This window comes from Spinacia oleracea, chromosome 1 (assembly GCF_020520425.1).
Source record: "Spinacia oleracea cultivar Varoflay chromosome 1, BTI_SOV_V1, whole genome shotgun sequence".
Classification (NCBI taxonomy): Eukaryota; Viridiplantae; Streptophyta; class Magnoliopsida; order Caryophyllales; family Amaranthaceae; genus Spinacia; species Spinacia oleracea.
Window position 1 is genome coordinate 43,914,951 of NC_079487.1, and position 26,579 is coordinate 43,941,529.

The 26,579-nt window shown below is 46.1% G+C and overlaps 3 protein-coding genes and 1 long non-coding RNA gene across 4 annotated transcripts; 2 read left to right on the forward strand and 2 right to left on the reverse strand.

Moving 5' to 3' along the window:
* Positions 1–3,049: 3,049 nt before the first annotated feature.
* On the forward strand, positions 3,050–5,429 carry LOC130464047 (uncharacterized). The gene is made up of 4 exons (XM_056833417.1): positions 3,050–3,742; positions 3,815–4,087; positions 4,166–4,632; positions 4,719–5,429. The coding sequence occupies exons 1-4, from the start codon at positions 3,181–3,183 to the stop codon at positions 5,427–5,429; spliced, it is 2,013 nt and encodes a 670-aa protein (XP_056689395.1). The 5' UTR covers positions 3,050–3,180.
* Positions 5,430–9,273: 3,844 nt separating this feature from the next.
* On the reverse strand, positions 9,274–11,337 carry LOC110792672 (uncharacterized). The gene is made up of 2 exons (XM_056833422.1): positions 10,628–11,337; positions 9,274–10,540 (listed from the first exon to the last, which is right to left on the reverse strand). The coding sequence occupies exons 1-2, from the start codon at positions 11,335–11,337 to the stop codon at positions 9,274–9,276; spliced, it is 1,977 nt and encodes a 658-aa protein (XP_056689400.1).
* A 5,247-nt stretch (positions 11,338–16,584) lies between these two features.
* On the forward strand, positions 16,585–17,726 carry LOC130465850 (uncharacterized). Its single transcript, XR_008925866.1, has 3 exons — positions 16,585–17,084; positions 17,332–17,415; positions 17,494–17,726. It is a non-coding gene; the product is annotated as an uncharacterized lncRNA (long non-coding RNA).
* A 949-nt stretch (positions 17,727–18,675) lies between these two features.
* Positions 18,676–26,153, reverse strand: LOC130464055 (uncharacterized). The gene is made up of 2 exons (XM_056833433.1): positions 22,519–26,153; positions 18,676–18,728 (listed from the first exon to the last, which is right to left on the reverse strand). Exons 1-2 carry the CDS (start codon positions 25,931–25,933, stop codon positions 18,676–18,678), a joined length of 3,468 nt encoding a protein of 1,155 aa, XP_056689411.1. The 5' UTR covers positions 25,934–26,153.
* Positions 26,154–26,579: the final 426 nt, after the last annotated feature.

A 26,579-nucleotide genomic window follows, 5' to 3' on the forward strand; every position in this document is an offset into this window, starting at 1 on the left:
TGTGAAATTTCACGAGGGGGTGTTCCCATATAAGGACGAATTATGTGACAAGAATACGGGATTTGGAGATGTAACTCATGTGGGGAGTGATGATGAAATGGATGTCTTGCCACGTCATTTGAGGGAAGGTACACTTGAATTAGTAAGCAGAGAGGAGTGTGAGTTAATACATAGCAGCCCACGAATCAGAGAGGAGTCTTCTGATGACTCGCTTCCCATAGAGCACGAGGTGTTGCAACCTTATTTGCCTACAAGCAGCTCTTCGGATGCGAGTGAGCAAGAAACTGGGCAGCTTGATGTAGTAGAAGGGGGTGTGAGCACAGTTGGTGAGAAAGACAGAATGGTGGGGCAGTCGAGTGGTTCGGAGGAGTTGGGTCGAGGACATCGTATTAAATTTCCTTCGACTAAATATAGAGATTGTGTGACACATACAATTTTACGAAAGAATACAATTCCATCTGAACAATCACCTGCAACATCATCCTCCTCAGGTACTCCCTTTCCTATAACATATTTTGTTAATTATGAACGTTTTTCTGCAAAACACAAAAAATTTATTGCAGCTTTAACGGAGGAAAAAGCCCCTAAAACATTTAAGAAGGCCATGAAACATGCGGGGTGGCGAGATGCAATGGCAGCCGAGATTAATGCCCTTGAGGAACAGGGAACATGGGTTTTAGAGGATTTACCTGAAGGGAAGAAAGCATTAGGGAGTAAATGGGTTTACACAGAAAAAAGGGACGAAGATGGGAACTTACTTAGACTTAAAGCAAGGTTAGTATGTCTAGGAAATCACCAACAAGAAGGGTTGGATTATAATGAAACGTTCACTCCGGTAGCAAAAATGGCGACAGTTCGTACATTCTTGGCCGTAGCAGCAGTTAAAAATTGGGAAGTGCGCCAGATGGACGTTCACAATGCCTTCTTACATGGTGACTTGGAGGAAGAAATTTATATGCGAATTCCTCCTGGTTTTCAGACTAATAATACTGACAAAGTTTGCAGGATGAAAAAGTCTTTGTATGGCTTGAAACAGGCTCCCCGATGTTGGTTCGAGAAATTATCTAAGGCATTAAAATACTACGGTTTTAAACAATCGTATCCGGACTACTCCCTTTTTACCCTGTCAAAGGGTGATTTGCAATTGAGTGTGCTTATTTATGTGGATTATATGATTATTGCAGGAAACAGTACTTTTGCCTTACATAGCTTTAAAGCATATTTGAGTGAATGTTTTAAAATGAAAAATTTGGGATCTCTGAAATATTTTCTTGGGTTAGAGGTGGCGCGTAATTCACATGGTTTTTACATTTGTCAGAGAAAATACGCTCTGGATATTATTTCAGAGACAGGTCTATTAGGTGCAAAACCAGCAGATTTTCCGATGGAGCAGAATTATAAACTAGCAATGGCAGACGGAGCGGAGTTAGCAGATGGAGAAAAATACAGACGTTTGATCTACTTGGCCGTTACTAGGCCAGACTTGGCATATTCAGTGCATATTTTGTCCCAGTTTATGCAGGCACCGAAAGAGGAGAATTGGGAGGCAGCATTGAGAGTTGTAAGGTATCTGAAAAAATGTCCAGGTCAAGGAATTTTGCTACGTTCGGATAGTGAGTTGAGACTAGAGGGGTGGTGTGACTCAGATTGGGCAAGTTGCCCATTGACACGACGTTCATTGACCGGTTGGTTCGTACTTCTTGGCCTATCTCCTCTATCTTGGAAGACGAAGAAGCAACATACAGTTTCTCGTTCTTCGGCAGAGGCGGAATACCGATCGATGGCGGCATTGACATGTGAGTTAAAGTGGTTGAAGCAACTTTTGCGAGACCTAGGCGTGGAGCACAAGCAAGGGATGAGCATGTTCTGTGACAGTCAGTCAGCCCTTCATATTGCACAAAATCCAGTATTTCATGAGAGGACCAAACATATTGAGGCAGATTGTCACTTAATTCGAGATGCGATTAAGGATGGTATTATATGCCCGTCATATGTATCAACAAAGGTACAATTGGCAGACATATTCACAAAAGCGCCAGGAAAGGCGCAGTTCGAGTTTTTTTTTTGGGCAAGATGGGCATTCGAGATTTACATGCTCCACCTTGAGGGGGATGTTAAGATAGAATTAAGTAGTTAGTGTCATACTATACTACTAATATTAATATCCTATTTTATGTAGAATTAGAGTTGTATAAGAGTTAGGAGAATGTTTATGCCAAAATTCGTATGGGGGCGACTTTCGGCTAGGGTCGACACTAACTAAGCAAAGAATCAACGACACAAATAAAGAGGCACGACACAGAGGAGTGTTGACGCGGAAAACCCAGGAACAAGGTAAAAAACCGCGGATAGCTATGAGGCTATCAATCCACTAAGTATTCTATATGATTGTTTATGCTTTTCTTTCTGAGAATCGATCACTAAAATCTCAAGTACAATAATGAATGATGAAATAGTTTATAACTTAAGAGTTTCGGAGCTTCAATGAATGTCCCCTCATCACGCCGTTCTCTATCCTTTTATATGCCCAATGCTAACGGTTCTATTGGTTGGGAAGATCCCTAGAAGATAGGGATTCTTCTTGGCCGTTGCTCACGTCTTCAACAAATTCCCTAATCTTCGGTCAAAGTTTGGACTTCTTCCCATCTTATGACGGCGTGGCCCATGTTGGGCTTCTGGGCTTGGAACTTGACCTATCTCCTCTTGTCGCCAGAGCCTTGTCGCTGGTCTTACGTCGCCCAGGCTTTGTCGCCTGTCGCTTCACTTGTCATGCTCACGTGACGCGACGCTACCTGCGATACGATGATACCTGGATGGCACGACAATATCAGACGTCAAAGCAGTTATGTCGTTAGTCCAATAAAGTGGGATAACAGTTTGCCCCCAATTGTGAGTTTGCGGAGTGCATACAAAGAAAAGGAAACAATTCAAAATTCAAAAAGTAAACCGTCTACAACCGTCCAGTTCGTGGGATGGAACCGTTCCGATTCTCGAAGTAATAAATGCCAATTTCTCGCGACATGAAATAAAGTTTCTTAGAATTTTTCGAAGGAAGTTTCCAGATCTGAAAACAAGAGAGAGAAAAGGAAGGGAGGAATTGCTTTCGTTGCTTCGATTTAGCCATACCCAGGTAAAATTTCGATCATTTCCTTCGATTTTCTTGTAGATTTTAGTAGAGCGATGGCAAAAACTAGGCCGACCGTGGTTAAGGATAAGGAAGATGTTGGGGTTAGTCGGGCCAAGTCACTCAACCCGATCTACTCTACTGTTGAGGATCCAGCGGCTTTTATAACTCTCGCCGGTCTGCCGCCGTCGGCTGAAGTGAGGATTCCTGGTCAAGAGGATGAGGCCAAGGATTGCCCGGAGGGTTATGTGGTCATGTATGAGTACCCTTTTATTCTGGGGTTTTTGTTTCCTTTTACACCCTTGGCTAGATCTTTTGTTGAGGTGTTCAATTTAAGCCCTGGCCAATTGATGCCCCAGATCTGGCGTATTTTTACTGTAGTGCATAGGGTTACTTCGGGTTGGCGAACACCGTTTGACTTGGCTGATCTGATGCATGTTTATGATTTATCCTTGAAGGAGTGTTGTCGGTATACTTTGGTGACGAAGAAAAAGAAGAAGAATCTGTGTGTCGGGTTAGCTGTAAATGATAGGGGTTGGCAAAGTCGTTTTGTTTATGTGAATAAGGCGTCTCTGGGAGAAGTAGGAAACTTCTTAGTGGAAGGGTGGACGACGGAAGGTACTTTATGTTTCTGTACTTTTGATTTATGATGTTTTACTGAACGTTGTCTTACTTGGCTTTGTCTTGCAGTTGTTGATACGTCGTTAGCTGGTTTGAACTCTGACTCTCACGATAAGTGTTTGAGGTTTCTGGGTTGTTCTGTCGTGGAGAGATCGTTCAGCCGTGACGGAGGTCGTTTGGGAAGTCAAGAGGGGAGTCAAGTTGGTGACGTTGACGAGGAGGAGGCTGAAGACGAGACGATTTGCTTAGTTCGTCGTCGACGGAGGTTGGACTTACTCGAGGAAGTCGTTGCGAATTCGTCGTCTGCATCAGAGGAAGAGTTTGAGATGGCTAACACATCAGGTATTTTTGGTTTGGTTTCTTATATGCTTGGTTTATCTGCGGGGTGTGTTTTTGATGGTTTCTTGCATTATTTTGAAGAGAATACGCTGTCGTCTAAGCCAGTGTCGAGGATGTCACAGAGCGAGATGATGGAACGAGCGAGGAAGCGGTTGAGGTCGAGCAGTAACGCTGGTGGGCAGGGTGGTCAGGCGATGCCTCTCGTGCCTCGTTATTCTAAGATAGGTGCGTCGCCTGAGACGCCCGTTGTTATAGGGGGTGAAGGTTTTCATCCTCTATCGTCGTCGTCGCCGCCGAGGCCGTTTCAGGTGTCGTCGACTGCTGTTGCTGCGACTAGGCCCCCTGCTGCGTCGGCCAAGAAGCGTCCTGCTGACAAAAGTTCCGTCGAGGATACTGTTGTCACTCTGCCCCTGAACTTCTTGGGCGACGGTGAAGATGCCGTTGTTTGGCCGCATGCAGACCGATTGATATTGCCCTCGACGTATCAGCGTTATCATGAGGTCGTACCTCTTTCTGTCGCGTCGGACGCTGCTGAACTAAGCCTGCGGGTAAGTGTATTTATGTTTATTTTATTCAGTTCATAGTATTTGTAAGCGCGTCGTGTGTCGCTTTCGTGACATGTTTTTCTTTACAGGCGTCACAGGCTGCTTTGGCCGTGCGTAGGCAGTGCTCCTTGTTGTGCGACGAGCTTATCTCCTCGAAGAACCAAGTGGCTATGGCGAAGAAGGCGGCGACTTCTTGGGAAGGTAAGTGGATGGCTTCTGAGAAGAAGTTGGTCGATCTTGCTGCAGCGGTTAAGTCGAAAGACGAACAATTAAAGGGCAAGGACGACCAGATTGCTGATGCGTCGAAGGAGTTGGAAAGGGTAAAGGGGGAGTTGGCGTCGACCGTGGAAGAAATGCAAGGGTTAAGGATTTTATACGACGCTCTGCAGGAGGAGTTTAAGGATTGCGAGGCTTTGGCTGTGTGGAGGACGAGGGCGCAGATGATGTTCTCGTGTTTGAAGGGGGAGGTTAGCCTCTGGCCATGCCAAAAAGAGGTGGATGACTACCTTGCTAATGGTGGTACCCTCGAGGAGTTGTCGGTGCCGGTGGTGGACGTGGATGAGTTGGCGATGGAAGCCGACACTGCTGGTACTAACGGAGCTGATGCCGATGTCGCCCCTCTGGTCGAAGACGTTTCTTCCGTTGATCGAGAGGGTGAAGCGCCCATGGAGCAAGGCGAGGTAGGTGTTCCCGTCGTCGCCCCTCCAGAGGTGGCTTTGGCAGACGCGACGGTTAATGTTGACATGCCCCCGATATCGGATCAAGTTGTCTCGACCCCTCTTCCAGACGAACATATGTAATGGCTAGTTGATGTTTTATGTAATAGTTAGTGGTATGGATATTTTATTTTTTGTTGTTGCATTTTGGATGTTTTTACTCGTCGTCGATGGCGGCGGCGAGGTGTTTGGATATTTTATGTGTTTGTGTTTTCGCTTGATGATGTGAAAGTCGTGGCCTTTGGGGTCGCGCGTTGTGTGGTGTTTGTGATAAACTCGTTTTTCTTTTCCTCAGTCGTTTGTTTCTTATGGTTACCCCGTCGTGTAGTAGATGCTTCGCAACCAAGTGGAGCAATCAAGTGCTAAGTATTGGATCGATTGATGTGTAAAATCATACCTGCGCTGTTTTTTCGCTGTTTCTCGCGCTCTCGTTCTGCGTCGTACGTCGTTGTTTCTGGCTATGATTCGTCGTGTGTCTTGTACTTCTGCAAAAGAAAACATGGGTCGCTAGGAGGATTGGCCGTTGGGGATGCCAACGGCCCTCCGATGCTTAAGTCAGTAATGGTTTTTAAACGGAAATAAAACGATGAGGAAAAATAAAGACGATGATTCGATGTCTGATAGAATTGGTTACGATGAGATTTCAAAAATGATAAAGTTTAAGATGTGTTGCGTTCCAACTTCGGGGGACCGATTTGCCATCTTTGGTAATGAGTCTATATGCCCCCTTTCCGGCGATTTTATCGATCAAGTACGGTCCCTCCCAAGCTGGTGCTAGTTTACCTGCGTTTAATTCTTTCGTGTTTTGGAATACTTTGCGCAGTACCCAATCCCCTTCTTTAAACATCTTCACTTTGACATTTTTGTTGAAGCATTTTGCTACGATCTGTTGTTGTGACGCCATTCTTATCAACGCTGCTTCCCTGAGGTCTTCTGTGTTGTCGAGGTTTTCGCTGAGTTCTACGTCGTTTTGCTCCGGCGTCATGAGTCCATATCGTGCACTGGGCAGCGTCACTTCAGGGGGAAGTACCGATTCGCACCCGTAAACGAGTGAGAAGGGAGTTTGTCCCGTCGCCGTCCTAGGCGTCGTCCTGTTGGCCCATAGGATGGATGGCAATTCTTCTGCCCATCGCCCCTTCTTGTCGTCCAACCGCTTTTTCAGCGACGCGATGATCGTTTTGTTGCTGGATTCCGCCTGTCCGTTTGCTTGGGGGTATCTGGGCGTCGACGTCTTTAGCTCGATGTTCCATGTTTTGCAGAAAGCTCTTGTCTTGTCGCTGATGAATTGTGATCCGTTGTCGCAGATGATTTCTGACGGTATTCCGAACCTGCATATTATGTTAGTCCATATGAACGAGCATACCTCTTTGTCCCTTACTTGTTGGAACGCACCTGCTTCTATCCACTTGGAAAAATAATCTGTTAGGGCTAACATGAAGACCTTTTGTCCTGGGGCGACGGGCAATTTGCCAACGATGTCCATCCCCCATTTCATGAAAGGCCACGGAGTTAGGGTTGGATGCAAGAATTCGGATGGTTTATGTGTCATACCTGCGTGTCGTTGGCACTTGTCGCATTTGGATACGTACCTCATGGCGTCCTTAAGCATTGTTGGCCAATAGTATCCATTTCTTTTGATTCTGGTTGATAAGCTTCGTCCTCCTTCGTGTCCTCCGCATTCTCCTTCGTGGTATTGTTTCAATAGCGTTTCCCACTCGATCTCTTCGGCACATCGCATCAACATTCCGTTTGCTGATCGCTTAAATAGTACGTCCTGCAAAATAACATATCGTGAAGCTTTGAAAAGTATCTTTCTGGCGTCTAGCTTGTCGTCGGGTAGGGTTTCGTGCTTTAGGTAATCGAAGATGGGTTTGGTCCAACTGTCTGTGTTTAAGGTTGATAGGACGAGGCTGGCGTCTTGTGGTATGTCTTTTTCGACGGCGGGCGATAGTAGGTGCACTAGAGGTATGGTCGAGAATGGTGATTTTCTGAGTGCGGATCCTAGGTTGGCAAGGGCGTCGGCTTGCGTGTTTAGGTCTCTTGGGACTTGTTTGATGGAGAAGGGTTTGAATTTGGAAGTTAGCTCTTTTGCTTTCTCGAGATACAAGGTCATTTTTAGGTCTTTAGCTTCGTAGTCGCCGTTAATCTGGTTGACGATTAGTTGTGAGTCACTGAAGATGTTGAGTCCGCTTGCCCCTAATTCCATAGCTAATTTCATTCCGGCGATTAGCGCCTCGTATTCTGCTTCGTTGTTAGTTGCCTTGAAGTCGCAGCAGATTGCCTGTGCTATCATGTCCCCTTGTGGTGACTTCAGTACGACGCCTAAACCTGCACCACGAAAGTTAGATGAGCCGTCGACGAAGAGTGTCCATATTTCTTCTATGTTGTTGATGAGTTTGACTTCGTCGTCTGCTATTCTCTCTAAGTCGGGGCTGAAGTCTGCCACAAAATCTGCTAGAGCCTGCGACTTTACAGCCGTCCTTGGTTGATACTTGATGTCGAACCTTCCTAGTGCCATTGTCCACTTCTCCATTCGACCTGTCAGTTCTGGCCTACGCATCACAGACTTGATTGGATAGTTAGTCATCACCACTATTTGGTGAGTTTCAAAATAATGCCTTAGTTTTTTGGCTGCGGTAACGAGTGCTAAGACGAGTTTTTCGAGGGAGGAATACCTGGTCTCTGCTTCCAGTAGTGACTTACTTATGTAATAAATGGGTAGTTGTTGTGCTTCGTCTTCTCGAGCTAGGACCGCGCTCACTGCCGTCGAGCTAACGGCTAAATAGAGTTGTAAGACTTCTCCTTCTTTTGGCTTGGATAGGAGGGGCGGCGACATCATGTATTTTTTGAGGTTCTGCAGGGCTGCTTCGTGGTCGTCGGACCAGTTAAACCCCTTGTTTTTGCGTAGGACGTCGTAAAATAATCGGCACTTGTCCGACGACCGTGATATAAAACGGTTCAGTGCCGCCACTCTCCCTGTCAATCGTTGTACCTCTTTTATGTTCCGCGGGGATTGAATGTTGATGATCGCGCGCACTTGGTCGGGGCTGGCCTCGATTCCTCGTTGGGTGACGATGTAACCTAAGAATTTTCCTGCGGACACTCCGAAAGAGCATTTAGTCGGGTTAAGTTTCATACCGTACTTTTTTAGTATGTCGAAGGATTGTCGTAGGTGTTCCACGTGATCGTCAGCCTTCCTCGATTTCACCAGCATGTCGTCAATGTATACCTCCATTGTGTCTCCGAGTTGGTCTTTAAACATCTTGTTGACTAATCTTTGGTACGTCGCACCTGCATTTTTAAGACCAAAAGGCATGACTTTATAACAATAAATTCCTCTATCCGTTACAAAAGATGTTTTTTCCTGGTCGTCTGGGTGCATAAGGATTTGGTTGTATCCTGAGTAGGCGTCCATGAATGTGAGTAGCTCGTGTCCGGCTGTGGCGTCGACCAGGGCGTCGATGTGCGGCAGAGGGAATGGGTCCTTGGGGCAAGCTTTGTTGATATCTGTGAAGTCGATGCAGACTCTCCATTTTCCGTTCTTTTTGCTGACGACGACGACGTTTGCTAACCAGTCTGGATATTTGACCTCTCTGATCTTCCCTGAATCTATCAGGTTTTGTACTTCTTCGTCTATGATTTTATTCCTTTCGGGTGCGAACTTACGTCGTTTCTGTTTTACCGGTCTGAAGCTGGGGTCGACGTTGAGCTTGTGGGTAATCACGTCTGGGCTAATTCCTGTCATGTCCTCGTGTGACCAAGCGAAACAGTCCGAGTTTTCTCTTAGAAACGACACTATCTGACTTTTGATGTTGTCAGGCAGTGAGGCTCCGATCCTTATGACTTGGTCTGGCTTTGTCTGGTCTAGTACTATCTCGTCGATTTGTTGGTCGTCGGGGTCGTCCGATGTCGACCCTGGCTGTAATTGCTAGATGGGTGACTTGGATGGTTTCAGTGCTGTCTCGTAACATTTCTTCGCATCCCTTTGCTGCCCTTTGATTTCCATGACCCCCCACTTGGTTGGAAATTTGATTGATTGGTGATATGTTGATGGCACTGCCTTCATTTTGTGGATCCATGGTCGTCCTAGGATGACGTTGTACGCTGATGGACAATCGACGACGTTGAACTTGGTCATCATGTTGACGCCTTCTGTGTACGTAGGCAGCGATATCTCTCCTACCGTTCGTAGTGCTTCTCCACTGAACCCTACCAGGACTGTTGATCTCCTTACTATGTTTTTCTCTTCTAATCCCATTTCTTGTAGTGCTTCCAAGAACAGTACGTTGGCTGAGCTTCCGTTGTCGACCAGTATCCTTTTGATCAATGCGTTCCCTATTGGGAGCGATATTACCAAACCGTCGTGGTGCTCCCGCTGTGTATCTACAGAATCTGAATCGTCGAAAGTAATAGCCATTGCGGTCAGGGACCTGTGTAGTGCGACCTCGTCTTCGGTTTGTCCCTCTTCTACGGTCTCAGATTCTCCCCTGTTAATTTTTTTAGCTGCAGAAGAGGTTAGTCCACAAATATCTGAACCACCGGAAATAACATTTACCACTTTATTGAACGGTGGTGGGTCTGGTCGCTCGCTGCTTGTCGCTGGGCCGGGTAGGGTGGTTTGCTCTTTGGAAAATGTTTCTTTTCCCTTGTCGCTCAACAGTTCCTTTAGATGCCCCCGTTTTAGGAGGTATGCGACTTCCTTTCGGAGGGAGATGCACTCCTCGGTTGTGTGTCCGTTGTCGCGGTGGAAGTCGCACCATTTGCTCATGTCCTTCATGGAGTCCGGTCTGTCGTTCTTCCGGGGCCATCTGACTGTTCCACCTACATTTTGAAGGGCGTTCACCACACCTCCAATGTCGACGTTGAAGCCGTAGTCGGAGATGTTGGGGTGTTCGACCCGCTCGTTCCTGTAAACATTGTTAGTATCATAATACTGATTGACACTTTGTACCTGGTTTTGCCGAACATACGGTTGGTGTCGCCAATTGTTGTTCCTTGGGGTGTACGATCTTCTGTCGCTGCTGCCCCCCGTCGATCGTTGAGATGCTGTTCGGATAACCTCGTCGTCTTCGATTCGCATCTGGGCGGTGGCCCTTGATCGCACCTCTTCGAAAGTTGCACAGGGGTATTTGGTTATTTCCCGGTACAGCTCCGAATTGGGGATGAGGCCTCTCTTGAACGCCTCAATAGCAGTCCTGACATCACAATTTTTTATACCAATTTTTTCACAATTAAAACGGTTAAAATAATCGCGTACCGACTCGGTTGGCCCTTGAACCAACCGATAGAGATCGCTGGTTTGTTTTTCTAATTGGCGACTGCTGGCGAATTGTTGATAGAAGGCGTTGATGAGGTCGGACAGACAGGAGATGGATCTGGGAGGGACGTTCGTGAGCCATTCCAAAGCTGCTCCATCGAGGGTGCCGCCGAATGACTTGCACATAACAGGTTCCACTAGGTCGTGCGGAATCCCGATCTGCCACATGCGCTGCTTGTAGAAGTTGACGTGCCTATAGGGGTCGGATGTCCCGTCGTACAGGGTGGTCCAGGTTGGGAGCCGGAGTGTGTGCGGAACTGTCACTCTAGCGATCGCTTCGCAGAACGGCGACGCGGCATATCCGTCGGTCGGCTCGGTCTCCACTGGTGTAGGTGCCCCGGGGAACCTGGTCATCAACTTCATCAGGCGGGAATAGTGCTTTGTCATGCGTGCATCCATCTTGTTCAGGCGTTGGGTCACCGGATCGGGAGCTTCTTTGTCTTCTTCCTCACGGGTTTCCTCCTCATCGTCGGTCACGTCTTCAAAGTCATCGGGCATCTCGAACGTTAGCTTTTTTGGCTTCCCACCTTTGTAGCGGGACTGGTGCTTGTTGCTCTTTACAGATTCGAGCTCTTTCTGGAGGGTTTCATTGGATGCCCTCTCTTGGGCTAGTTCGGCTTGGGCTTTCTCGTAAGCCGCCTTCATCTCTGCGATCGTCATCTCTCCAGTAGTCATGGTGAGAGGGGTGCTTTTGTGTAAAACCTAGTTAATGTCCCCACAGACGGCGCCAAACTGTTTATGCCAAAATTCGTATGGGGGCGACTTTCGGCTAGGGTCGACACTAACTAAGCAAAGAATCAACGACACAAATAAAGAGGCACGACACAGAGGAGTGTTGACGCGGAAAACCCAGGAACAAGGTAAAAAACCGCGGATAGCTATGAGGCTATCAATCCACTAAGTATTCTATATGATTGTTTATGCTTTTCTTTCTGAGAATCGATCACTAAAATCTCAAGTACAATAATGAATGATGAAATAGTTTATAACTTAAGAGTTTCGGAGCTTCAATGAATGTCCCCTCATCACGCCGTTCTCTATCCTTTTATATGCTCAATGCTAACGGTTCTATTGGTTGGGAAGATCCCTAGAAGATAGGGATTCTTCTTGGCCGTTGCTCACGTCTTCAACAAATTCCCTAATCTTCGGTCAAAGTTTGGACTTCTTCCCATCTTATGACGGCGTGGCCCATGTTGGGCTTCTGGGCTTGGAACTTGACCTATCTCCTCTTGTCGCCAGAGCCTTGTCGCTGGTCTTACGTCGCCCAGGCTTTGTCGCCTGTCGCTTCACTTGTCATGCTCACGTGACGCGACGCTACCTGCGATACGATGATACCTGGATGGCACGACAATATCAGACGTCAAAGCAGTTATGTCGTTAGTCCAATAAAGTGGGATAACAGAGAATATGTAGTATATAAACTGTCGTATCATCAATGAGAAGGAGTGTGGTTTTGAGTTATATTTATCAGAAGTACATACTTTTATTCTATTATAGGCACATTTAAATATTGAACATATTTCATTTATCCTAATCTATATTAATTTGTTTAAATCCTTAATTATCCCTAACCTTCTCCCCTACTAATTAATCTTGTCGTCACACCCTCCTCCAATGACTTATGACTCTCTCCATCTATCACAATTCACAACCCCCATTCCCTTCCTTAATTTCCCTTGCATTATCATAACCTCCCTCATTTGATGTCTCGGTTAATTACATCTACTATATAGTACTCCGTACGACTTACAAAGTTAGCGTGTTTGTAATTCTGATCTCTATTTATCGAAAGGGTTTTAATTCCTATGAACAAAAAGTCTGAATAGTCATAATTGGGTTTCCTTTGAAGGCAACGGATTGTCATCAATCTTGAACAGGCGAAGCACGAGATTGATGAAATTGCACTCTAAGCAGGACCATAAAGTTTTAATGAGCATCTTTAATAATGAAAAGGACTCCCAATTCAGGAATCACGATTGGTTAATTTCAAACCTTTTCTTTCCAAAATCCTCCTAAGATTTTGTTTTGATTGAACGTTTGGAATTTCGATGGTTTCTGTTAAAAGCACATCAACTTCCCATGGTCAATATTCATAATAATCACACAATGTACATTAATGCATTATGAATTTATGATCATGCTCATCTCCAATCTCTGACATTTATGTAATTTTCTGACCATACTTAATAAATAAATTATAAGTGGGGGTGGGAATATTCGAACCTGAGACATATTATACACAAATATTCAATTTTAACCATTAAACCGATACATTATTGATTTTAGCTACGCTGTAATTTTGCAACAAATATGCACCGAAAAAGTATTTGTACAACCAAATTTGGGGGGTGCTACCTAACAATTTGTTCGGACAAAAAATTAGAAATATAAGAAAATGCAAGTTGTGTAACTAATATAGTAATATGTTATTTGGTAAAAGAAGATTATCTTAATTAAGTTGGGATTTGGGGTCTTCCAACCTTTTAAGCATATGATGATGGTAACCAAGTACATTGAACATAACCATGCGTGTACATTAAATATGTTTTTTTTTTTTTGACAACGATTTATGTTCTTAATTCAATTAAATGTGAAATATTTCATGATCCATGTTAATGTGTTGTAATACTACTTGTCGAAGATCAATTAAAATTTTTATGCTTTATTCCAATTTCAGTTTTTAATTTTTTGTTGTCAGTTTTTATATAAAATGTTCTCATGCATGGTAAACTTTCATATGATTTTATTTATTTATTGTTCTTCTATTTTTGGCATAAAAAAGGTAATTGTTTCTAAAAGTCAATGTTAAATAAACTAAAAAAAAATTATGTGTTATAAATCAGTAAAAATACGTAACTTCAAAAAACAATACTTGTACGTAGTAACACATAGAATCAGTAAACACATACTACGGTCTACATACATGTTTTAATTAAAAAGTTTGTTTTAATTAGTAAAATTATACGAAGTATAATTTAAGTTTAGCAAAATAACGGCCTTTTAAGATTAGCAAAACAACCCCGTCAAAAAAAAGAGTTTAGCAAAACAACGGCTTTTTAAGTTTAGCAAAACAACGGCTTAGAAGAACAAAAGAATTTACTAGTCATCAATATCTCTATTATACAAGCCAAGAGGGGAGCGTTATTTTCGTAATCACGCTTTGGTGTCCCCATGTAAAATACTAAAATACCCTAAGCATTTCACACTTACATATTATTGTGAATCTGATTATTTATTATTTTAAAAAAATGATTAATTAGTTTTTTTCACGGCAAATAATTACCTATATTAGCTATATAATTTTTGATTTTATTATGTAAATCAATCACGGCAAATAATTAACTATATTAGCTATATAATATTTGATTTTATTATGTAAATCAATCACGACAAATAATATTACCTATATTAGCTAGCTAATGATACTCCTGTTTAATTTATTAGTTGTCAAAGATATTAATATTATATTCTAAGTCTATAATCAAGGAGATGACATCTCCTTGATATAATATTCTTAATACTTCCATCAAGCAATGTAAGTAGTATATATTATATGATTTACATCAATGCGAAACACACAATTCAATTCATTTCTGAAATATAGGATTCATCTTTATGTCATTTTGTTTACGTTAGTACTACAATTTAGATTTTTCGTCATATAATACATGTATCACTACAAGATATTGTACTATTAACGACGGGAAATCAAGTCGCGAAAGACCAATAATCGTTGATTAACGACGGGATTTTCTGTCGCGAACCCGTCATAAAAGGGGGTCGTCGTTAATAGAAAATCCGGTCGTTAACCCGTCGAAAAAGACATTTGCGACGGTTATTCCCGTCTTTGTTTTGTTGTTAGCCCCGTCGCAAAAGGCTTTTGCGACGGGATTTTTGACCCGCCGTAATTAGGTTGTCGTTAAAGATACAAATTCTTGTAGTGTATTACATTGTTTCACTATGTAAATTCTTTTTTTTATCTAGAGATTATTATAGCTAATTTTTATTCATATGAACATTCAGAATAAATTTTCTAACATATTATTCATTGTGATTAGTAGTCATAATACAATTTTTATTTTTTATTTTTCGCACGCATAATGTGCATATAAGACTAGTATTTATATATATATTGTTCCGGTGTTGTAAAGATGGAAACAATGGGCTTCGAATGAAGGCCCTTTTGTATGTGTTGAAGATCTTGCTTGTTTGAATGAGTAGAGTCCGAATTCACCTGCACAAGAGCAAAGTCACTAGCCTCAGGGGTGTTTCCGAGGAAAGCCCCTCCGATGCCTAAGTAAGAACGATGCTCCGATTCTAGAGAGAAGTTCTCTAGAAGAGTAGTCTTAAGGCGGTAAATTGGACGTACCTTGAGGTGTGAGCCTTGGCGGCCTATTTATAGTGTTTGCATAATAAATGCCCATAGGTCATTTATTGCTATTGGGCCTTGGGCCTTAATGGATGGCTGAATAGCCATTGGTAGGTTTGATGCTGTTGTTTAGAGCCATTGGGCTTTGGACTTAGTGGCCCAATTGAGAGTCAATTGGGAGCCCAAACAACATGCCCCCCAGACCCGGCCCATTTAGAATTAAATGGGTGGGTTTCCAGCTGTCAGAAGTCCGAAAGTTCCCTCTCTTTTTTGAAAAGGGATGATTTGCATTGATGACAAGTGTTGGGAGTTGTATTGTGTTGTGGAGATCGTGGGTTGAGGAAGTTGATGCGCCTCTTTTCTTTTCTATAAATACGGGGTGCTTTGCTCTTTTCGAACTTTTTACTCCTTCTTTCAAACCCATTCTCTCTCTAAATTCCGGCGATCGCAGTGCAATTTGTTTCTTCAGATCTACGAAATTCGGCCAACTTTAGACTTCGGGAACTTGTGTTGTTCATATTATCGGCGAATTCCGCTTCGGAAAAAGGTAATTTGTTTCTGAATTCTCCTTTTTTCTTCGTTTTTCCTTCTACCCCTCAATCTCAACGCTAGACCGAGAATTCGCGGCCATGGCAAAGAATAGGGGCAAGAGCAAGTTCGTCGTTGGCTCCTCTAGTGAGAGGGAGAACGTGCCTTCGGGAAGGTTACCGAAAACTTCGAGGGGTCGGCCTTCGGAGAGGCCGGTGGAGAGGCGTTCGACTGGTTGGGATGCTTCAAAAGATGATGTGGTCGGCGGGTCTAGCGTGTCTGAACGCGCAACTTCTGGTAAGAAAGCTGGTTCTTCGGGTGTGCGCCGCTCTTACCCTGAGTTTCCAGTTCATTGGACTGAAGCTGATCCGCAGGGCAAGTATGCCCCGATTCTGCATGAGACCACTAAGATCGATGGTCCCTTGGAAAAATCGGTCAGTGGTGACTGGTTGGTGGAGGCGAAGCTGGGGAACTACCATCGGAGAGCCGAAGAGTTATACGGAATCCAGCACGCCTTGGGGTACTGGTGCGAGCTTCCCGACCAGGAGCGTCCTCGGGTGACTCATCCGCCGAGGGGGTTCATCTCTGTGTATACTCATCATTTGGAGAACGGTCTCCGCTTTCCTTTGGATCCCTTCGTTTCCGAGCTCCTGGTGTCGTACAACATCAGTTTGGCCCAGCTTACCCCCAAATCTATGAGGCACATCATCGGATTTAGATGGGTGTGCGATTTTATTAACTTTCCATGTTCTGTTGCCGTGTTTCGGGATCTGCACGATCTGTCTTTCAACCACGCTTCCAAGGGGGATGGGTATGGTTGGTGGACCATCATCAACAAAAGATCCCGAAGGAAGGGGGAGCCGAACTACATTACCGCCTACCCTTACCTCAGCTCTGATCATAATTGGAAGACGGAGTGGTTGTTCGTTCGTGTGCCGACAGATCCGAAGCATCCACATTTTTACCGCCCTCTGAAGTGGTTTGTGACTCCTGATCCTGATATGCGAAGCGTGGATGCTCCGGATCGGAACCATCACCACTACGTGGATCTCCTCCAGTGGTTTTTGGCTCGGGAGGACAACTACAAACTGCCGTCCAACTGGCTCCCGAACCTCAACTATATCTTGCGGGAGGACATTCTTGCTGTTGCCGGTCTCAGCAGGATTTTTGACAGGGGTAGGTGTCTTTCGGCTGGGACCGTGCTTTAGTAAGTTTGTCCTCCTCCTTTTTGTCTCGTTTTATTGACTTTGTTTTGTGCTTTGTTTCTGCAGAGTACGGCTTTAGCTGCGTTGATCCTGTGGTCTTGGGAATTTCTTTGGATCTGAAGACCATTCACGACTCGGCCCCTGATTACAAGTTCGGGAAGGAGAATCCTCGTAATCCTCGCTTGAAGGATTACGTGCTGTCTCCGTCGGGTGTCGCTCGGATATCTGAAGTTCGAGCTGATCCGTGGGATTCTGCCTCTTCTCCCGAAGCTGTTCCAGTGAAAGTCGTGCTCCCTGATTTGAGGACAACCTCGGATCCGGTGAGTGTTTCTATATCTCGAAGTCTTTTGTTTGTCTTTCTTTCTGGTTGGCCGTCGGCTAACGTCTTGGTCCTGGATCATCTTTTTAGGGTCCTGGGACTGACGCTGTGCCGCGTGCCGTTCCTTCGGTTTCATCTCCGGCTCGGATAGATATCTCTTTATCTAGGAACCGGGTACTTCACGATTTTTCTTTATTCCTTCCTTTGTCTTCTTTTACATTTATTGACCCTTGGTCTCCTCTGTTTAGGATCAGCGCAAAAGGAAGGGCAGCACTCTTTTGAGGCCTTCTGCGCATCCGAAGAAAGCGAAAGCTTCTCAGTCTTCGGAGAAGGTATTTGTTCTGACTTGGAGCTTTTTGTGGTTCGTTCTCTCTTTTTCTGAAACTGACCTTTGAGCGTTTGCCCTGTAGGAAGCGGTTTCGGAAGTCATGCCTCCTCCCAAAAATCTCCTTCACTTCATGCCCTTGCCAGGGCAGAAGTTGAAGAGTGTGGTGGTTGCGGAACCGCCGCCCGTGGACCAACCGTTGGCTGAGGAAGATACCATCCCCTCTCCGCTGAAGCCGTCTGCTGCTTTAGGGATCGAGATCCAGGATATAACCAAGGTGATGGAGGCAATTGAAGCCGACCTTGTTCCTGGCTCGGATGTCCCTATTGTGGCCGAGCAGAAGGAAGAATCTGCTGACGTTTCTCTCGAAAGGGAGAAAAGTCCAGATAAGGAGATGGTGGATCTCACCGAAGCTCACATACAGGTTCCCGAAGCTGAGAAGGAGGTCCCTTCTGCTGAGGAGGAGCAACCCGAGCAGGGTCTGACGAGGAAGAGGCGCCACTCGACCTTGGGCTCTACTTCGACCTCGGCCCTGGATAGACTGATCCACGTTGACCCTTGCTCGGATGTTCCGCTGAAACGGATCCCCGAGGAGGTAAGGGAGGCGATGGCTCGCTATGCTAGAGCTCCGGTTTTGGGGGAGAACCCCATGGCTCACGTGGGATCTTTGGTGGGTCCCGAAGCTGCACGGGAGAATCTTCTTCGGGCCAACCCGCAGTGGAGGGTTCCTGGAGCTGAGGAGAGGAACCCAGCTATGATGGCCCAATATTATCTGAATGAGGTAAGTGTTGGAAATTTTGTTTTGAGTTCCGTTTTTGGTTTGTTGTTTTCTCCTTTCCTCATCTTTTCTCGTCTTTTCTTCTTTCCCAGGCTGTTTTCTGGTCCTCGTTCGCTTCCGAGTGCAGCTCGGTTGAGGAGAGGCAACTGAGGAGGTATCAGGAGGCTTATGCTCGTGATATCCCTGTCTTGGACCAGAAGGCTGGGCAGCTCTTCGCCGAGATGGTGGACCTCAAGCAACTGTACCTTCAGTACAGTCGTGAGGCTAGGGAATCGGCTGAGCAGATCGGTGCCGAAGTTGGGAAGCTTACTTTCCGAGTCGAGGAGGATGCTGAAAAGATAGCTTCCTTCGACAAGGAGAGGAAAGAAATGGCCGCCAAGTTTGCGAGCGAACTTGAAGAAAAGGACAGTCTTCTCAAGGAGATGACTTCTAAATTTGAGGCGGCCATTAAGCAGAGCCAGGAAGCGGAGGCGAGGCTTCAGCAGTTTGTCAAGCATCGGGAGATTGTTCAGAACCAAGCTGACAAGGTACCCGTTCTTCAGCTGAAGATCCGAGAGAAGGATGCTGCCATTCGGAAATTGGAGCAAGAGAGAGTTGACCTCTACACTGCTGATCAGTGTAGGGAGCAATACTGGAATGGCATCCTGGGTGCTCGGCGGATGTTCGCGAAGCATATGCCTCATTTCCCTTGGAATGAGAAGGTTCCGCTCTGGATGAGGGCCCAGGATCACTTGGTGGAGTGCCAGGCCGATCGAGACGAAGCTGAAGCTGAGCGCCAAGCTGCTCTTGCAGAGGCTCGGGCCCAGAAGGCGACTTCCGAAGGTGATACTACTGCTGGGGGTTCTTCGAAGGATGCTCCCCTGGGGGATGCTCCTGAGACTCCCAAGAGTTAGGGATTCGGGCAGTCGTCTTCTTCAGAGTCGGTCGGTTCCAGTTGAGGACTTCCGAACATGTGCTTGCCTTTCCCCCTTTTGCCTCGGCGCTGCGTTGTACTCATTTCTTTTTGTTTTCTTTAGTACTTCGGTAGGCCGGTATTGTCTGTTGATGGCTGCCGATTTTAACTGTTTCATTTTTGTTTTCAATTTTTGAGGCTTTCAATGTATTTGTACTCCCCCCAAATATTGAATAAAAAATGAATGTTTGTTACTTGGCTGCTTCTTTTCAACTTGTACTTTCGCAATTTTAGGTCTTTAAATCCGTAGATTTCTCGAGCTCCTCTTTCTGTAGACTTGCTAAAAACCTTTTGATCTTGCGAGCTCTTTAAATCCGTAGATCTGTTAAGAGACTTTTTAACTTTGCGAGTTCTTCAAATCCGTAGATCTGCTAAGAGACTCTTTGATTTTGTGAGTTCTTCAAATCCGTAGATCTGCTAAGAGACTCTTTAGTTTTGCGAGTTCTTCAAATCCGTAGATCTGCTAAGAGACTCTTTAGTTTTGCGAGTTCTTCAAATCCGTAGATCTGCTAAGAGACTCTTTAGTTTTGCGAGTTCTTCAAATCCGTAGATCTGCTAAGAGACTCTTTAGTTTTGCGAGTTCTTCAAATCCGTAGATCTGCTAAGAGACTCTTTAGTTTCCAGACTCTTCAAATCCGTCGATCTGCTCAGAGGTTTGGATTGTTCTTCCGATCTCTTGTGGTTCGGAAACCTGGGCAAGAGATCGCTAGTCTGCCTCTTAGTTATGCCTTCGGCGATCCGTGGATCTGAGCCGGAGTTTTATAACTTGATTCGAGCGACTGTTTGTTGCGAACAAATTTTATTAGGGTACCGCGAATCCGAGGATTCTGGACGATTCCCTGAAGTGTATGATTTGGTCATTTCTTGCATTTTATCAAGGAATGGGCAAAGTCAATCCTGTTTTTAGTCTCGGATTGATCAGATCCGAGGCTGCATGTATATATAAAGGGACAATAAATATAGAGATAAGTTTAATGAAACTCATGGTGCCAATGGCTTTCCTTTTCTCATTAAACAACTTACTTGGTTTACAGACAGAGATCATACAAAATATTTCTTGAGAACATCGGTATTCCAATGGTTCTTCAAAATTGTTCCATCTAACTGTTTCAGCATAAACGTGCCTGGCCTTTTTTCGGAATGGATGATGTATGGTCCTTCCCAAGTGGCTGAGAGTTTGCCATGGATCCGTCCTTTCTGAACCGAGGCGGCGTTTCTGAGTACTAGATCACCGACTTTTAGGGGTCTGGCGTTGACTCTTCGGTTGTAATGCTTGTTGACCCTCTGCAAATAGGCTGCGTTGAGTGTCCTTGCATCGTTCCGAGCTTCGTCCAGTAGATCGAGAGCTTCGGATAGAAGTTGGTTGTTGCTCTCTCCTTGGAGCCCATCATACCTGTTGTATGCCTGGATCCTCAGGCTTTCTGTTCCGATTTCCACAGGGATTACAGCTTCGGATCCGTATACAAGGTGGAACGGTGTTTGCCCGGTAGCTTCTTTCTCAGTGGTCCGAAGGGACCATAGCGTTCCGGGTAGCTCTTCTAACCATTTGTTTTTGTCATCCTCGACTCTTTTCTTGAGTGCATTGAGGATGAGTTTGTTAGCAGCTTCGGCTTGCCCGTTGCTTTGTGGGTGACAGACTGCCGAGTACGCTAGGTGTATGCCGAACTGTTTGCACCATTTTTGCAACGGGGTGTTGTCGAACTGTTTCCCGTGGTCGAAGACCATCAGTCTTGGTATGCCGAACCTTGTGATGATGTTCTGCCATATGAACTTGCGGACCTGAGGTTCGGTGATGGAGGAGACAGCTTCGGCTTCGATCCATTTGCTAAAATAGTCGACTCCTACAATCAACCACTTTTTCTGGTTCGTCGCTGAGGGGAAGGGACCAATGATGTCTAACCCCCACTGTGCGAATGGTAAGGGATACAGTGTTGATTGTAGGGTTTGAGCTGGTTGATGGATGGCTGGTGCGAACTTTTGGCATTTCTCGCATTTCCTTGCCATCTGCTTTGCCTCGGAAACCATAGTGGGCCACCAGTACCCAGCCCGAAGAGCTTTATGTGCCAATGTCCTGCCTCCGATGTGGTTTCCGCATATCCCGAGGTGGATTTCCCTTAGGATGTAGTCAGCGTCTGTTGGACCCACACATTTTAGCAGCGGAGCAGAGAATGATTTCCTCATGAGCTCTCCTTCGGCGCTGATGATGAACCACTTGTTGAATCTTTTCAGTTTTCTTGCCTGCAGCTTATCCTCGGGAAGTTCTCCCCTTTCTTTGTATGCAACTACTGCGTCCATCCAGCTGGGTTCGGTACGTAAGCTGCATACTGTGGTGGGTGGCAAGTCAATGCTTCTCTCTTGGTGAACCTCCACGTGGACCGACCTGTTTAGGTCGATGAGTGTTGAGCTTGCGAGTTTTGACAGTGCGTCTGCTTGCGTGTTTTGTCCTCGGGGGATGAGAATGACTTCAAAGGATCTTAACTTTGACGTTAAGGATTTAATTTTTGCTAAGTAAGCTGTCATGCTGGGCCATTTGGCCTCATACTCCCCTCGGATCTAGTTGGCTACAAGCTGGGAATCAGTTTTGAGGCAAACATGCTCGGCCTCCAGGGATAAACAAAGCTCTATCCCTGCGATTGCGGCCTCATATTCGGCCTCGTTGTTAGTTGCTTTGAAGCCGAACTTCAATGCATACTCTATGCTTTTCCCCGTCGGGGGGATTAGTACAACTCCTGCTCCTGAGCCGTTTATTGTGGAAGATCCGTCAGTGAAGACCTCCCAAGTGCTTTTCGTATCATCCAGCATTTCCTGGTATGAGCACTCGGCCAAGAAGTCTGCCAATGCTTGTGCTTTGATTGCTGTCCTCGGCTGATATTTGATGCCGAACTCTGATAGTTCGAAGGCCCAGGCAGCCAATCTTCCTGACCTCTCTATTTTGTCGAGTACTTTTTCGAGCGGTTGGTCAGTTAGCACTGTGATCTGGTGGGAGTCGAAGTATGGCCTCAGTTTTCGTGCAGCTACCACTACTGCATATGCGACTTTCTCGATGAGTGGGTACCGGGTTTCGGCCCCTGTGAGTGTTCGGCTGGTGAAGTAGATTGACTGTTGCTTCTTTTCTTCTTCCCGAAGAAGCACTGCGCTGACGGTTCCAGGGCTAACTGCGACATATAGGTACAGGGTTTCCCCCTCCTTTGGTCTGGCCAGTGTCGGCAGTTGAGCTAGGTGGGCTCTGAGTTGCTGAAAAGCTTCTTTTTGCTCCTGTTCCCATATCAGTTCGGGATCCACTTTCCTCGGGACCCCCTTTTTCTTGACTGGTTCTGCTTCTCCTCCGGGGAGGCTCTTTGGTTTCAGTGCTTTGAAGAAGGGGGCTCCCTTGTCCGAGGCTTTTGATATAAACCTTGTTAGTGCGGCTAACCTGCCGGTTAGCCTCTGCACATCTCTCTTGGTCTTCGGCTCGGGTAAATCCAATGCCGCTTGGACTTTGTCTGGGTTCGCATCAATTCCTCTTTCGCTCACCATGAATCCGAGGAATTTCCCTGACTTCACCCCGAAGACGCATTTTTTTGGGTTCAGCTTCATGCTGTATTTCCTCAGATTTCCGAAGGTCTCTGCCAAGTCTTTGACGTGGTCTTCCTCCTTGATGCTTTTTACGATGGAGTCATCCACATAGACCTCCACATTCCTCCCTTTCTGGTCGGCGAAGACGTGATCAACTAGCCTTTGGTAGGTGGCTCCGGCATTTTTCAAGCCGAAAGGCATCATTTTGTAGTTGAACACTCCTGCGCTTGTGATGAACGCTGTCTTTGCTCTGTCATCGGGGTGCATGAATACTTGGTGGTAGCCTGAAAAGGCATCCATGAAGCTGAGCAGTGCATGGCCGCTGGTGGAGTCAACCAATTGATCTATCCTTGGCAGGGGATAGCAGTCTTTGGGGCAGGCTCGGTTCAGGTCTGTGAAATCCACGCACATTCGCCAGGAGCCGTTCGCTTTTTTGACCATCACCACGTTGGCCAGCCATTTCGGATACATGCATGGTTCAATGAATCCGGCCTCCTGCAACTTTTTCACCTCCTCGGCGATGGCTTTGTTTTTCTCCGAGGAGTAGTTCCTCTTTTTTTGCTTGGCTGGCCGAGCTTCAGCGTTGACGTCCAGCTTGTGACAAATCAGCTTCGGATTTATCCCTGGCATATCTGCTGCTGACCATGCAAAGATGTCTTTATGATCCCTGAGTAATCGGATCAAATCGATTCGGAGCCCCGAGCTTAGGCCCTTGCCTATTCGGACGCTCCTGTCTGAATCCTCTTCGAGGAAGATATCCTCCATTTCTTGATCTGGTTCGGGAGATAGGGTTTCGGGGCGGGCATCAACTTCTGCGGGAGACAAGCTGCTCGTGCTTGCTCTTCTCCTTTTTGCCTCGCTTTCCTCTCCCGTAGCTCCTTTTTCTTCCTCGGGGCCGTCCCCTAGTTTGGGCTTTCGGACAGCAGTGTGGCAGGTTCTTCTCGCCACTTCTTGATCACCTCTGATTCGTTCGGCGAATCCTGCATCCGAGACGTATATCATCAGCTGGTGGTATGTGGAGGGGACTGCTTGCATCTTGTGAATCATGGTTCTCCCCATGATTACGTTGTATACGGAGTCGCAGTCCATCACCAAAAATTCGTCCCGAAGGGTTTTTGCTGCCTGGCCTTCACCCACTGTGACTGGCAGGGTGATCTTTCCTCGAGGGATAGCTGCGGATCCGTTGAATCCGATCAGAGGATAACTGACTTTCGTCAGTGCTTCCTCTGGCTCTTCGAGGATCAGCTGCTCGAAGCAGTTTCTGAAGATGATATTGACGGCACTTCCTCCGTCGACTAACACTCGATGTACGTTGTGGTTGTTGAGGTCCATGGAAATGACCAGAGGATCGTCATGTTTGTACTGGACTCCGAAGCAATCATCAGCAGTGAAGGTCATGTTCGGGGGGTGTGGCTGGTTGTCTCCCACCGCGCTGAAGTTGACCCGATGGGAGAGGGCTCTTAGGTGTTTTTTGCTGGCCTGGCCAGACTTCTGTCCCCCGAACACCACTAGGATGTCATTCTTCTTGTGCCCTGTTGCTTCGTAGACCCTTTTCTGGGGTTGCTCGTGTTGTTTGCCGCTTGCGGCCTTTTCTTTTTCCTCCCTTCGGTCTAACAAGTACTGTTTCAGGTAGCCTCGGCGAACGAGGTCCTCTATGTTGTCTTTCAGCGAGTTGCATTCTTCGGTGTGGTGACCGAAGTCATCATGAAACTCGCACCATTTGTTCTTGTTTCTCTGAGCTGGGTTGGACTTGAGCTTCCCAGGTAGTTTCCACTTTTCGTCATTTCTGTTGAGGCTAAATATCTCTTTTCGGGGCAGAGCTAGTGGAGTGTAGTTGGTGTACTTGGGTTGAAGTTCACCCCTTCTCCCGTCTTTCTTCGGGCTCATCTCTCTAGCTCCTACTTTCTCTTTCCCCTTCCTTGAGCTGCCCTCGGGCTTGCTCTGGGTATTCTTTGTGTCTCTCGGGTCCGACGATCCTTTCAATCTTGCAGCGGCCTTGTTGAACTCTTCGGTTCTGATGAACGCATCAGCCATTTGGAGCACGTCAGCTATTCTGGAGGGGTTCTTCATTGAGAGTTCGTCACGGAACTTCCCTTCCTGGAGCGCGTGCTTCAAGGCGAAGATGGCCACGTCTGGCTGCAAGTTTGGTATGTTTGTTGATTCCTTCATGAATCTGGCCATGAATTCTCTCAGACTTTCGTCTCTTTCTTGTTGGATTGAGGTCAGTTCTGCTGTGGTTCGCTCGGGGCGATTGTTGCTCACGAACTGTGTGCAGAATCTCTTTTTCAGCTTTTTCCAGCTCTTGATCGATCCCTTCGGCAGCGATCTAAACCACTCTCCCGCCACTCCGGTTAGCGTGGTTGGGAAATATTTACACCAACATGCTTCGGAGTAGGGACTCAAGAACATTTGCTGCTCGTAGGAGATGACATGATCCCTCGGATCTGTGATTCCGCTGTAGGTCAGGTGCGCTGGCAGTCTTACCTTCGGTATTTCTTCCATGATCAGCTCGTCCGAGAAAGGGGATGACGTGGGAGTCATGATTCTTTTCCCGAGTCTAGCCCTGATGCCTTCGTTTGCCGAGGTTCTGTGATTAGAACGTTCGGGCGTACGATGGGGGCTAGGGGTTCGATCATGCCTCCTGTCTCTTCTTCTCTCTCGGCTACTGACCTCGGGTCGTTCGCCAGATCTGCTTGGCTCGCCCACCCCGAGTCTCGTATGGATCGAGGGTCTTAACCTTGAGTGGACCGAGGGCCTCAACCTGCTGAGCACCGAGCTTCGGACTCGAGTGTTACGAGTAGTCGATTCGCTTTGGAGAGCTGTTGGAGTAGGCGATGGTCTCGCAAACCAATCTGGTTGCTGTTGTGCCCTTTTTTGGGTGTCCCACGTGCTTTCCATCCACCTCGACGTCAAGTGTGTACCTGTCAAGGGAAGGAGTTCTCGTTCGGGTCTGGACACTTCCGCACTGGGTGGCTCGTTCAGCCTTCGCCTGGTCCTCCTCTCTTCTCTGCGGTCATTTGCCAGTCCTTGCTGCTTCTCATTGAAGAGGAAGTTTTGCATGATGGTCATGGCCGCAGTGAGCTCTTCCCTAGTTGGAATCGGAGGTCCTGCATTTGTGGCGGTCGTAGCTCTGCTTGGCTGTGACCTCGCCATCGATCGAGGGTGCTCCTCTTGGTCAGATTCTGAATCTGACCGCACCATCATATCGTCGTCATTGTTGTTAACAACATCATTCACCATTTTCGCGGAAAGAGGTGATTGATGTCTTTCAAAGGCTTTGAAGTGTTCTTCCCCACAGACGGCGCCAAATTGTTCCGGTGTTGTAAAGATGGAAACAATGGGCTTCGAATGAAGGCCCTTTTGTATGTGTTGAAGATCTTGCTTGTTTGAATGAGTAGAGTCCGAATTCACCTGCACAAGAGCAAAGTCACTAGCCTCGGGGGTGTTTCCGAGGAAAGCCCCTCCGATGCCTAAGTAAGAACGATGCTCCGATTCTAGAGAGAAGTTCTCTAGAAGAGTAGTCTTAAGGCGGTAAATTGGACGTACCTTGAGGTGTGAGCCTTGGTGGCCTATTTATAGTGTTTGCATAATAAATGCCCATAGGTCATTTATTGCTATTGGGCCTTGGGCCTTAATGGATGGCTGAATAGCCATTGGTAGGTTTGATGCTGTTGTTTAGAGCCATTGGGCTTTGGACTTAGTGGCCCAATTGAGAGTCAATTGGGAGCCCAAACATATATATATATATATATATATATATATATATATATATATATATATATATATATATATATATATATATATATATATATATATATATATATATGATGGAATGATGAACAAAATATATGCCCCGCATTAATAGAAACAGTTTGACTAAATAAGT